At 47.6% G+C, this 12,696-nt stretch overlaps 1 protein-coding gene across 6 annotated transcripts in view; it reads left to right on the top strand.

Moving 5' to 3' along the window:
- The window catches only part of Foxp (forkhead box transcription factor P), a 440,616-nt gene that overhangs the window by 274,861 nt on the left and 153,059 nt on the right, over positions 1 to 12,696 (top strand). The window contains exon 1 of one of the 6 annotated variants that reach the window (XM_077690063.1): positions 10,587 to 10,983. The exons of the other annotated variants lie outside the window; for them this stretch is intronic. Within the exon in view, the coding sequence (XP_077546189.1) occupies positions 10,969 to 10,983 (15 nt within the window). The 5' untranslated portion in view covers positions 10,587 to 10,968. Of the gene's footprint in view, positions 1 to 10,586; positions 10,984 to 12,696 lie in introns of those variants that run through there. 6 annotated transcript variants of the gene reach the window in all.

The following is a 12,696-nucleotide window of genomic DNA, read 5'->3' as shown; positions in this document are numbered from 1 at the left end:
TTCACGGGCAGAGTCCGTTTTTACTTGTTGTAACAATCTTTTTTTTTTCGTCGTTCTGATAATACGATACTAGTTTCATCGGGAACTCAAAAAAGATTATAATGATGATGTTAAGGAAAACAGATGATGAAGTGACGTCTCTGCAGTGACCTTACGGCGACGTCTCGATGGCGATTTTGTTTGTGCGATCTGCAGAGCTAAGCCACCACTAAAAAAAATGGACTGAGTGATTGTAGCTTGTATTGAAGAGTGATTGTAGGGGTAGTTAGCACAGGACCGGGGTAATTGGAGATTAATGGGAGAGACCTTTGCCCTGCAGTGGGCGTATATAGGCTGATGATGATGATGATGATTGTAGCGGGGCCTCTAGTTCAATTTGATCGTATCACTTGGGTACTGGCCTGCAGTGAACACACGGAAAATTGTGGGCCTGCTCGATTATCAGTCTCGAACACTGCATCCACAGACTGCCTGCGGCGTGAACCGGCGCTCGATGTGCCCATGTGTTCCTACAAAGAACCCCAAAGCGGAGGAAGCACTCGGGCGGTCCGGTTACTGTCCAGGACTGCTAAATCGAAGATCCTACGTTTTAGGGGCAAAGCACCTCAGGGGCTCAGGCTATCGGCGTCTCGTGTCGTTCTATTCTTATGTAGTCACGGTACTAAAACACCGAGACATTCGTATTTCGTTCGCGCTTGCTTTCGTGCTTTTATTTCGCTTCGTACTCGCTTTAACTTAAAAATTCGCAGTTCCCCGCTTCGAATTTCACTTCTCGTCCGTCTTCGTAATTGGGATGCCGCGTATATCAGCGCGCACCCCGTGGCAAGAGAGAATGAATGAATGAATGAATGAATGAATGAATGAATGAATGAATGAATGAATGAATGAATGAATGTCCTTTATTATAAAGGATGCACGAAGCCCTTTGGGGGGAAGGAGGAAGTAGGGAAGAGATGAAAGCGGATACCACTAAAGTTCATTGTAGGATCAAAGGTCATTTCGCGGACGTCTTCGTTCTTGTGTGCCGTCTAAAAAAAAAACTCCCACCTCCCCTCGCGGGAACCCCTGTGTAGATGCGACGCATAGGCGGAGCGGCGAAGGGAACGCGTTTTATAGCGCTCATAACGTTGAGGGGACTGCGTAAGCTGGTCCCAGTCGATGACGACTTTGGCGTACTTGTAAAGCGGCGTGGACTCTAGGTGTTTGAGCCAAGCGTGGATGTTGCTTCGCCGGAGAACGGCACCCCGGTTATATGCGCAGCGCGCCCGAAGGAGAGGAAACCGCGGAAGAGAGAGTACTGCACATGCGCCGGCCCCAGCGCGTCTGCCGCGGCTATGACGCAACGCAATCCAACACAATCCACTTTAATCCAATCCAATCCAACCGAATCCAAGCCAAGCCAAGCCAAGCCAAGCCAATCAAATCAAATCCAATCCAATCCAATCCAATCCAATCCAATCCAATCCAATCAAATCAAATCCAATCCAATGCCCCTCGCGAGAGAGTGTTCGTTATCGGAGAGGAGAGGGGGTGAGCGGCGGAGAGCGGCGGAGAGCGCAGCTCGCGCGGCGAGGAGAATGGCAGAGGGGTGGACAACGCCGACGACAACAACGACGACGACGCCGGAGGGACAAGGCGAGTGAATCAGATGCTCTGCATCTAAAACATGGTCAGACCCGCTCCATACTGCTTTATAGAGACCACTATGTAGTGCGTACTGGCCTATTGGCAAGAGAGAGACTTACTTTGAATACACTTATACACTGCATGCTCTGCCCTTCGCCAGGTTTCACGTTATTAGGGGCGAAGCTCCTTAAGTCATGGGTCTGTCCATCCCTTGTGTCTCGTGGTACGTGACCGCCGCATGCTTTCGGAGATGTCGCAAAGTGGGCCGCGTTGCACGCGCAAGAACCGGCTGCAACCGGCAGCGCAAACTCGGCACCGGGAGCGCGAGCTTGTCTGTGTTCGCCAACGGAGGCGCGAGCGCACGTGCACTGCGAGGGAGAGATCACGCAAGAGATCACGCCACGAACGCAGGCAGTCGTTCTCCGAGATCGAACGAGACGCAAGGACCTTTGCTCGTTTCCTCTCGTCTTGTTCGGGCACAAGTTCGCCCTAAATAAAAGTTCTTTCTTTACCGTTGTGTCCCATCCTACGTGACAAATTGTGGTGGAGGTGCGGGGCAGTCCTCGATGGCGCGGGGTCTTTCACCAGGTCTGGGCCTGGGAGCATTGACTCCGAAAATAAAAGTTTATTTGTACAATGTACGCACACAGTCTTACGTCTTTCTTAATGATGTAATGGGCGAACTTTCACGGGAGAGTTACGGTTACCGATGATCTCCCCCTCTCGAGCTTCGCCCCACTTATCATCATTCATTCCGTGGATATGGCGTGATTTTTTGGAGATGGCCTTTTTTGTTGTTGTTGCACGGCCAGAATACATTACTCCTGTTCATACTACATCACTGTAACGTAAAATTTCAATGTTGTTTTTAATATTTATGGCATTTTTTAAGGAAACGTCTTTTGTTGCTGGAATGGAGCGGAGTAAGTTGCCATAGGCTAGCGCTTTCGAAGTGAACAAGGTGGTAAATGGCTTCATGGCTTCTTTAAAGATTTGTTTTTTTTTTGCCCGTAGGATAAGGGGTGAGGGCAGAGAAACGCGCATTCTTAAAACTCCCCTTGAATCTCAAACCAGTGCCCCAGAATCTCAGCCCTGCGCGATAGCAGCTCCTCGTTGCAATTCGGGTGAGTTGTGGCGAAGTGCAGACGGCAGACGCAGTGTTACTTTAAATACGTAAGCATTACTTGCCGAGTACTCATACGCGGACCTTGTAATACATTGTACTATCTGCACATATATGCTTAATTAGCGAAGAAAGATGCTTTTCGTTCGAATGGTGTAAATGTAGACTATTGTAATGGAAAAAAAAAACCGGGGACAAAAAAACGAAACGAAAGTTCGACCAAGTTCACTCTTCGAAGCTAACCATGGATGTCTGAACCTTCCTACTCCACTCGGGCCTCCAGTAGAGGATATCGTTGAAATCTATTTTCACACGTACAAGCCTTGCGGCATCCTCCACTTAGCCAGCCCGCGGGAACACATGGAGTGGAGGACAGACTGAGAGTACGGCCATAAATCTTGCAACCATCCTCCGGGAAAGAAAACTTCCAAAACAAACACCAAGAAATGAAAACTGGAAATGAAGTAACGAAATCACGATGGTGTACCTAATCCAACGTCCTGAAAGGATAAATTCAGAAAACAAGAAAAGTCAATAATAAAGAAAACTAAACTGAACTGACAAAATTACAAATGTCTCTCTAACCCAGCGCCCTCGCGCAATTATCCAAAAAGAGAGAAAAAAAATAGGAGAAATGAAAAGTTAGTGGAATACCTCATTCACAAAGCTGTACCTAATTCAGCGCCGTCGCGTTATTAAGTGAAGAAAAAACGAAAAGAAAGAAAAGAAGACGCTGTATGGGCTGACATGTTCCTTCAATGCCACCGAGGGAACGAGTGACCTTGGTAAAACCCAGCAGTTACATAATAATGCTTACGGTATAGCAGACAATTCCTAGAATTTCTGTGCATTTTTCTTTTGTTCTTTGCCCGTGCATTGTTGCTGCGTTGCAATATACGTAAAACGTTGCCGCTGGACGGCCGCGTGTCGGCGGTGTTTGTTCGTATTCCCTTCAAAGCTGCGACTGTCATTATGAAACGCACAAATGTATGTTTAAAAACGTTACGAAGCCGCACAAGCCTTTTGATCATGTTATTACCGTGTATCCATGTGTTCGTGTCGGGATAACGAACAAATATTCTTTTTAGGATGATAGGCTTTCTTGGACTTCCTAAAATGCAAAAATCTTGGCCGGTCTGTCTGTCTGTCTGTCTGTCTGTCTGTCTGTCTGTCTGTCTGTCTGTCTGTCTGTCTGTCTGTCTGTCCGTCCGTCCGTCCGTCCATCCGTCCGTCCGTCCGAAAAATTGGTGGAAAATCTCTTAAACACAAAGCACATATCGGCAAGACCATTTTAAACTATCAACACTGCTACCATAGCTCATACATGTTCACATTGTTCAATGCAAAGGAAACCTCTGGAGTACTTCCGGCAAAACTACATTACTGAAAAAACCAACATTCTTCTAATTAGGTATGCATTTTGTATTGGTTTTTCCAATAGCTATTGAAGAAGGAAGCAGAAGCCCCTAGCGACGCCGATGGTTTAAACGCGAAGCTTTCTTGCTGGGGAAAATCAACCCGTGGTGTGCCCAAGTCAAAGCCGCTGCAATCAACGTCAAAGAGTCAACGGTCAAAGTGCCAGCTGCCTGCGAGTCAAAGACCAAACTCAGACGACAGCAAGCGAATCTCTCACGAGAAAGCTCAGCGTCCTGCCCCTCCCCCCATCGTCGTCGTTAGACCATCGTCCACGTCCAAAATCCACGCGGCGTGTGTCCAGAAATCTTATCAGAGCTTTTCGGTCGACCAACTGGTCTACGGGAAACTGCATTAGCTCTTTACAGGACGCCATCGGACTAAGAAAGCTTTCGCTTTAAAAAACACTTAAATGTACGTTTTAATAGATTTTAAATCAAGCCTTTGACGATGATGATGACAGAGGCGCCGCATTGCCGTCAACATGATCAGTGGAGTAGTATAGCCGGGTCTATGACCCTGTATTGGTGAAATGGAGTAGCCGGGAGCAGATCCGCTTCCAACCTCTCCACTCAATAAACCACTTAAACCACCACCACCACCACCACCACCATCGTCATCACCGCCGTCATTATCACCATCACGACCAACTTCACCGTCACCATCGTCCCCGTCATCATCATCATATTTGCGTCCACTGCAGGACGAAGTTATCTCCCATCTTCTTGCTGATGGGCCATACGCTAAGGAACAACACCAACAGGAACAACGCCACCAACAACAATAACGCCACCCCCGGCAACAGCAACAACAACAACAACAACAGACAACAACAGCTGCTTTTGCAATGCGATGGTGGGGTAGTGATCACTCCCATATGGCAAGCCGTGCCGGCGTAAAGGGGCAGCTGCGGTGTAGGGGCGCCAGGCTGTGCTCATTTACGTCACTGTTTGGCGGGGCGGAACCGTCGCCGTCAACGACACGAGAGAAATCCCCATAAAACGTAACCCCTTGAACGATCACCGGAGCTGCACCAAGCAATATGAGGAAACACTTCCCGCGGAGTAGAAATGAAACCGGCAAATGCGTCACTTCCGCAATAAAAAAGGAACGTCAGGTTTGACGCTTCTTTTTGTTTTATCTTTGCGTTACCAGAGTGGTCCCGGAATGATCACGACAGAATGCTGAGGGGTTTCTTTTTTTTTTTATACCTTATTCCGTCAAGCCTCATGCCACCGCGTTCTGTGTCGCCCTGGTTATTGAGAGTTTTAGCATAGCAGCTAGCGTACGCTACGCTACGCTACGGTGAGCCGGTACCGAGACCCGACTGGGCATGCTCGCATTCATTCGAGTGCCTGCCGATCCGAGCCCGCGCATTGGTTCTGGTGAGGGGTGGCCCTCCTGGCCGTGCCCGCACACGCATGCGCAGTCGGGTCTCGATACCCGCCGACGCTAGCGTAGCATGCGCTAGCCGCAATTTTATAACTATATTGTTCGGGGGTACGACGTGGCGTTAATCAAACTCCCAAACAACGACAGAAAACAAGCCGGGGAATTTCGCCGAGCGGAAAGAGTTTGTTGCTGGGTCGCTCGCAGTTCTACCGACATCAAGTGTGTTAGTTTAGGCCCCGCGTTAAGGTCATGTACGAAAATTGAAAGACAAACAGCGCCGCAGTTCGCGTAAACAAGTATCAATCAATGCCGAAAAACAATCCCGCCGACTTGTACGTCAAACTTGCCGGTTGCGTGCTTTTGTGTTGCAAGTTTTTTTTTTCAGCTAGTTGAACTAGATTTTAGTGTATACCAGTTGCGGGCTCTTGCTGTGGCGGTTTAAAAAAGAAATCATCCAGCAATGAAGGAGGCTTACACTAAAGCGTAAGACCTGAAGGTAGCGAAGCTGAACGCAACCTTCACGACCATCACGAAGGTTTGCTTCTTCTTTGCTACCGCAACGACCTTTACTCCATCATTGTTGCTACAAGTGTGAGATTCTTTCATTTTCTTGGAAGTGATTATCACCAGACATCACCTTGGAGGGGAGCACGCTATGGCGTGTATTTCTCGTTCCGCCACGATTACGGCAAATTCTGGAGCTTTTTTTTTTTTTTTTTGACAATCTCGGTTAATCTTCACAAGTGAGTATGCTCTGCTTCACAAACGCGAGCCGGGGACGCTGGGCGGTCGCCGCGAGGCAGGCACACAGGAGCGCTAGGCATTTTCTTGGTTTTTGTTAACTGCCGGGCGGTCCCCGCAAGGCCCGCGCTCACGTGTACGCGCTCGGCAATTTCTTGGCATTGTTAACAGCGGACACAAAAAAAAACTTACGATTTGCTAAACAGCTTCGCTGTGTTAAGGAAGACTCGTCTTCGCATACAATGACTGTTTTTCAGGCATCACCACACACTGTTACCCAAGAACAACAAACTCAAAAAAAAAAGCGTCTTTTGGAGCTGCGTTAAAAGGGTCATGAAGAAAACTTGCATTCTTGCTGGATGTGAAAGAAGCCTTTGGTAACTCCCTCAGCTCCTAAAACGTTCAAATTTCGCGCCACTTTGACGTAATATGGGTAGGAGTGACGCAATGAGTCCATCACTAGACACGTGGTTATCGCTGTGTTACCTGCACGTTAGCATTCGAGTGATACGATGAAAACGAACTAGAGAACCTACTTCAATTTCCCAGTCAGGTTTCTTGGCGGTGCTTTCGGTCGGCGGCCTCCAGTCGCACAAACAAGATTCTGTGACATAATAGAAAAGTTGCGCGAAAGTGGCAAGGGCGTCGCCACTGCTTCACACGTTTTCTTTTAAATTTGTATAATTTGAAGTTTGCGATGGAAATGGTGTCACGTTATTGGGACATGGCATGCAGTCCTTTGAATTCGCCAAACTTGTATTTTTGTCTTCTCGGGAACCTTTTTTTGTTAATCGCAAATCCTTCTACACAGTGCAGCAGGTGAAGAGAGAGATTAGACATCTCCTGAATAAGTTTTCCACACGTGTTGACTTAAAGTGAACAAGTTTGCCGGCGTCAAATCGCGTTAATCGGAAGTAACCATAGTTGTAGTCGAGATGCGCTCCTTGTCCGCAGCTGGAGACGAACCGAAGCGTCACCTCAGAACGCAGATGGCCGCAACAGTTTGCGCGAAGTTTAACGGCGAGATGTATCAAAATGTTTCTAGTGTCTCCTATCCAGCACCTTCTTTTTTTTTCCTTTTAAAGGACACGTAAACAGTTGGAGAATGCATTGATGTCTGAGCGCGTCATCGCGTCTTGCCTTCTTAACATGCACAGACCCGACGGCAGATGAAGAACAGAAGGTCAGGGGTGACAAGCACAGACAGCTACAATTGATAAAAAAGAAATCGCATGGAAAAGCTGATGCGAGACGGTCGGTGAACCGTAGTTAACGATATGCAGACAAATAAATGCCTATTCCTCCGTGCAGACGAATAAATAGAGAGAAAGCGGTGGCGAAATAAACTCGCATGTACGTCAACACACACACAAAAACGAATCCACACCAGACAGAATAGGCCACGCAAGTCTAAGGCGCAAATCTAAGGTTGCAGAAATATTGCAGAAATATTGCAGACAGAACCACTGCATGTCCTTAAACAATGAGAGGACATTCTAGGCGCACGTCGCCACAGTGCCGATAGTCTTGCAGCTATCGCCCTTTTGACAAACATATCTTTGACGTCACGATATGAGAGTACTTAAGAAAGACGTCTGTTTTCAAGGTTACCGCCGCCGTCAACGCCGAATTGAAGAAGGGGTAAGCACTCGCATGGGCTAAATTAGCGTCACTAAATAAAGGCCTTTAGAGTATCGGCACTATTTTCTCTCATTGTTATGTGCCGCCAGGATTTTCATTGGTCGGTCGGCATCATGTGATATTTGTTTACATATGGGCGCAGCCATTTTGTTTCTGGACGCCTCTCCTCTCTCTCTGCTGTGCGGACGCTAGAGCGGCCGGTCGCATTCTGCCCGTCACAGCCAGCGGCGGTTTCGTTGGGAGAGACGGCAACATTGCAAGCCAGAAACAAAATGGCCCCCAGACGCTTCTGGGTGCACGAAGTAGCGGTACTCTTAAGTGTAGCTTATTTAGTGACGCTAGGTTAAATCCCCGCATACCGAATGGCTCGAAAAGGTAGCTTTCCTGAGTGGACATGACGGTTTGATCTCTGCCCCGGCCGTTATGAAGTGGTTCGTTGTACTCCTGCTGACTCAGTGACGCGCGTTACCGGAAGGCGAAAGCTATAAATATATCCTTCCTTCTCCACATGAACGTATGGTTCTCTGTGGCGTTTGCGCAGTGCATCTTTTAATGCCTGTGCATCCTTCCATTAAAGAAGAGTTATGTAGGTGACTACCCCTTTGTGGGGTTACCAGTATAAACGGAATAAACTTTATCGGGAGGAAATGCACCATGCCATATGGGAATAAACTTACTCCGTAGGTTGCCCCCATTATTATACTCCCAACAGGGGCAGCCGTACTTTACACAGAAACTTTAGTCAGGATGGGGTGCATTTACTCCATGGAAGACAGCATTCATCTTACTCCCCACGGGGGCAACCGTACTTTACAAATGAATAAATTGACTTAGGATAGGATTAGGAACTACATACAGTCCGGCTATAACCCCCGCTATAAACTCGGCTATAACGAACCCGGATAGAGTGAATTATGCTATATATCGAACAAAAATAATTCAGTTACGGAAATACATGGGAAACATATTCCTTATAACGAAGTTCACATCCGATATATCGAACTCTGCGCGCCTAGAATGGCGGCCGAAATGCATGGTCTCGGAGCGGTGATTGAGATGTGAATTGGCCGCGACCACGGAGCAAGAGTTGCGACTAGACATTGCGCCTCGCACGGAGCGACATGACGCGCGACACTTTCCGTAACTGTTTCCGACGCGCGGGACTCACGACGGAACCCGCGCAGTCAGCGAGCCCGGACCAAGACAGCAGCATCGGTGAACTGTGGGAAGAGCTCCCCCACATTCCCGATGATGTCGGGAGTGAAAGCCGTCCGACGCTTATAATGAAGCGCTTTCGGCAGTCAATGTGCTCCGCCTATGCTTCTTAGATTTTGGAGGACGCGGACTCGAACTGGTGCAAATAATGTTTCGTGTAGAGAATGCTATGCTAGTTGAAGCCGCCAAAACGAAAGTGAAAACAAAAATCACCACTTTTTTCTTTGCAAAGTAGGCAGTTCAGGCGGAAAGTACCTTTAATACTTAAAATAAATGGACTATTTTGGGTATGGTAACGGCTACTTTACTGTGTTCGTTTTTGCATGCGGGGATGGTGGAGTTGAGGAGGGGGAGGGGGGCTCCTGCGGATTGCGAACTTGTAACGATGAGTTCGTTATAGGCGGGTTCGGCTATATCGAACTATTGGATATATCGAACTAATCGCGGTGCATATTGCAATTCGCTATAAACGGGTTTGACTGTACTCTTCAAACAAAAAAAATGTCGATATGTTGAAAGAAAACCGACTCCACCAAGGGTAGACTCCCGCATACTATTTTCTTAGGGTATTTCCAATCAGTTGGCCAAGTATGACGTTCATTTTTCGCACCGAACGTTGCCAGAACAAAACTAAACAAAGTTGCTTACAAAAAGATAAGGTGTTCCCAGAAAAAGCGTCGCTTGTGAAGGTCGCATTCTGAATGACTAGCTCAGACATAGGAAGAAGATTAAGCCGTAGCCAGTGCTTTTCGACGTGCGTGATCACACGCAATGCTTTTATGATCCGCGCTGCTCTTAAAACAATATGCGACACGCACTTGGACGTTCCCCGCCCCCCGTCTTTGTCGCCTTATTTGTACCTTATCGTAAATGTAACGAAAATGGGGTCATTTCTAATACAGTGCCTACTCATCATTACCGTCGTGATATGATATTGTATCTACCCTTCGAGCTCCCCCGAATGGCAAAGAAATAAAAGTACCGGCTTTCGCAGTCGCAAATAAATAAAAAAAATTGCCTTTTGCATTGTTGAGCGCTACGTAGACTGGTTGATCACTGTCAATTCTTTTCTCTTCCATATTTAGAGCGAGCGAATCACCGCAGAACGCACACTGCAGACGCATCAGTTTTTTTTTTCTCCTCCTCCCCGTCTAGCGCATTGTTGCAAGGTCGCGCGTATCTAAAACTTTGTCGCTGGGAAATTCAGCCCTGCTGTAACTCGGTTAACACTCCGAGCTGCTCTACACGTTGTGGGAGCAAAAGCGACGTGCATTGTTAAAGCAAACACTCGTGTGCAGTGCCTCGCGATAAGATAAAGAGGAGGAGGAGGAGGAGGACAACAATATTACATGGACGCACGGAGACAGACAAAATGAGGATGCGATCGCACCTTTGGGAAGAAGTACATACGTGTCCCGCGCCTGCTTTCTCGCTATCGGATCCGACTCTTTCCATTTCGTGCGCCGATCAAATCCACTCTCCCTTTATCTCGAGTCTCTGAGCCTTCCCCTAGGCTTGAGATAAATGTCACCCTTTATCGCCTTTCTAATGTTGCACACGTGCGGTGAGGAGTGATTGAAGAGCAGCGGCGATAGGTGCGCGCCTTGGAACCCGATCAATACGGCGAAGCTTGGGCAAGCCCCGCTTTTCTGCCTGTGTGTTTGTGAACACGTGGTAGTGCGGTGAATAGGCGGCATCGACGGACAGAGCTCGGTACGCTACACCAGTGCCATCAAGTGCAGAGGGATTGGGAGAGAGTGCACGAAGGTGGCCACCCCGGAGTGTTGCGGAGAACACCGACACTGGCTTCTGGAGCCATGAAATGGGTCAAAGTGAGTGCGCGTTTGAAATCTTCCATGTTACGCTAAATATGTGGCTACCTGGAACTACCAGTCATCCCTCACCTCTCGTCTTCGCAGTCTGTGCCCTTAATGTACTTGCAAACTGGCTGCCTCAAACTAGCGTTTCGTAACCGTGTCCTGAGTGACCCATGAACAGGGGGCCGGAGAGTGGGTGCTAAACTTGGGGCAGTGGTTCAGCTATGACCAGCACGTTTGAGATTGGTATCATAAGGCCAGCTTATGTCAGTTGGGGTTGAATTTCACTCCGGGTATACCAGCACTCAAGCGGAAGGGCGCTAGGTAGTGTACACTGGACGCTGGATCACCCAGCGTCCAGTGCTGCACATCGGGAAGAGAGATTTGGTTTCTATTCGTGAAAGGGGCCATGAAACCAAAACCCTCGGTCAATTCAAAAGAACTGGCCTTTGGTAGCGCATTCGCTTCTATTCGAACCCCGAAAGCCGTTTTTTAACAAAATAAAGTGCAATAAAATTTTAAAATACATCCAAATTTCGCGCCACAGGGACGTAATATGGGCCAGCACTAAACCGTGGTTAGCAGTGCGTTGGCTACATGTTAGCATCCAGTTAAAATGCAAACGGAACTAAATGCCCAATTACAATCACGCAGTCATGTGTCTTGGGCGGTGGCCTAGGAGGGCCGCCACCATTCGCGAAAACAAGACTCTGTAACGTCATAAAGAAATAGCCGGGAAGTAACTGGGAAGCCGTCACTTCTTTAAATGCTTCTTTCATATCTCCATTATCTGTTTGGTGTTTGCCGTAGAATCTGTACCACTGTAATTTGGACAACCCAGGTTTTCCAATTGAAGAACCCAACTTGTATTTTGTCTTTATGTCACCTTGAAGAATTCTAACGCCGTCGAACGGCACTTCTGACACAACAAATTTAAGTACGACTCTGTATTCTGACACAACAAATTCAAGTACGACTCTGTATTCTGACACATCAAATTCAAGTACGACTCTGTATTCTGACACAACGAATTCAAGTACGACTCTGTATTCTGACACAACGAATTCAAGTACGACTCTGTATTCTGACACAACGAATTCAAGTACGACTCTGTAATGGAGAGAGCAGTCGAAGCTGAGCTGAAGGCAGAAGCTAGCCAAATTATTTCTTTAAAAGTTCGTTTTCCGCCTACCCTCTAGAGACGTGTCTGATGTGTGGTGTGTTTCAAGTTCGCTGCAAGAAGAAAACGTACTCACAAATTACCGCCACCTGGGGAAGGATTAATAAAGGCGGTAGTCAAATCATCTCAACATTTCACACTAATAAACCAGTAATTTACTTTCTGTGAACGTAAACGCGATGTCTCTTCAGCATGTGCTAAAATCAGCCCAGTCTATGGGCCCCGTGGTGTGGGGGCATCGCGTAAACCGGGCATGCTACCCACACGTATTCGGGTCCCCCGGCATTCGTACGTTTGTATTTATTCTTTTCTCTCCGACAAAAATCTTTTATCATAAATTTGCGCATGGTATGTCTCTGTCATGCCGTGTTTTTCGAAACTTTGGTAGTCGTCCACCTTTTACGTTCGTTTCTCCAGGTGACGCCGTTCCACTCCAGGTGCTCTGTGCATTTGAAAAAATGAACACGTGCATGCAGGTCGTTCCTCAAATTATTGACCCCGGCAATTAAGAGTTGGAAAGCGGGTCGTATACCACACCATGACGAAGT

This window comes from Haemaphysalis longicornis, unplaced genomic scaffold (genome assembly GCF_048455015.1).
Source record: "Haemaphysalis longicornis isolate Haplotype H1 unplaced genomic scaffold, Haemaphysalis longicornis Haplotype H1 scaffold_10, whole genome shotgun sequence".
Lineage (NCBI taxonomy): Eukaryota > Metazoa > Arthropoda > Arachnida > Ixodida > Ixodidae > Haemaphysalis > Haemaphysalis longicornis.
The sequence above is the reverse complement of the archived record's forward strand: the minus strand, read 5'-3'. Positions and strand labels throughout refer to the sequence as shown.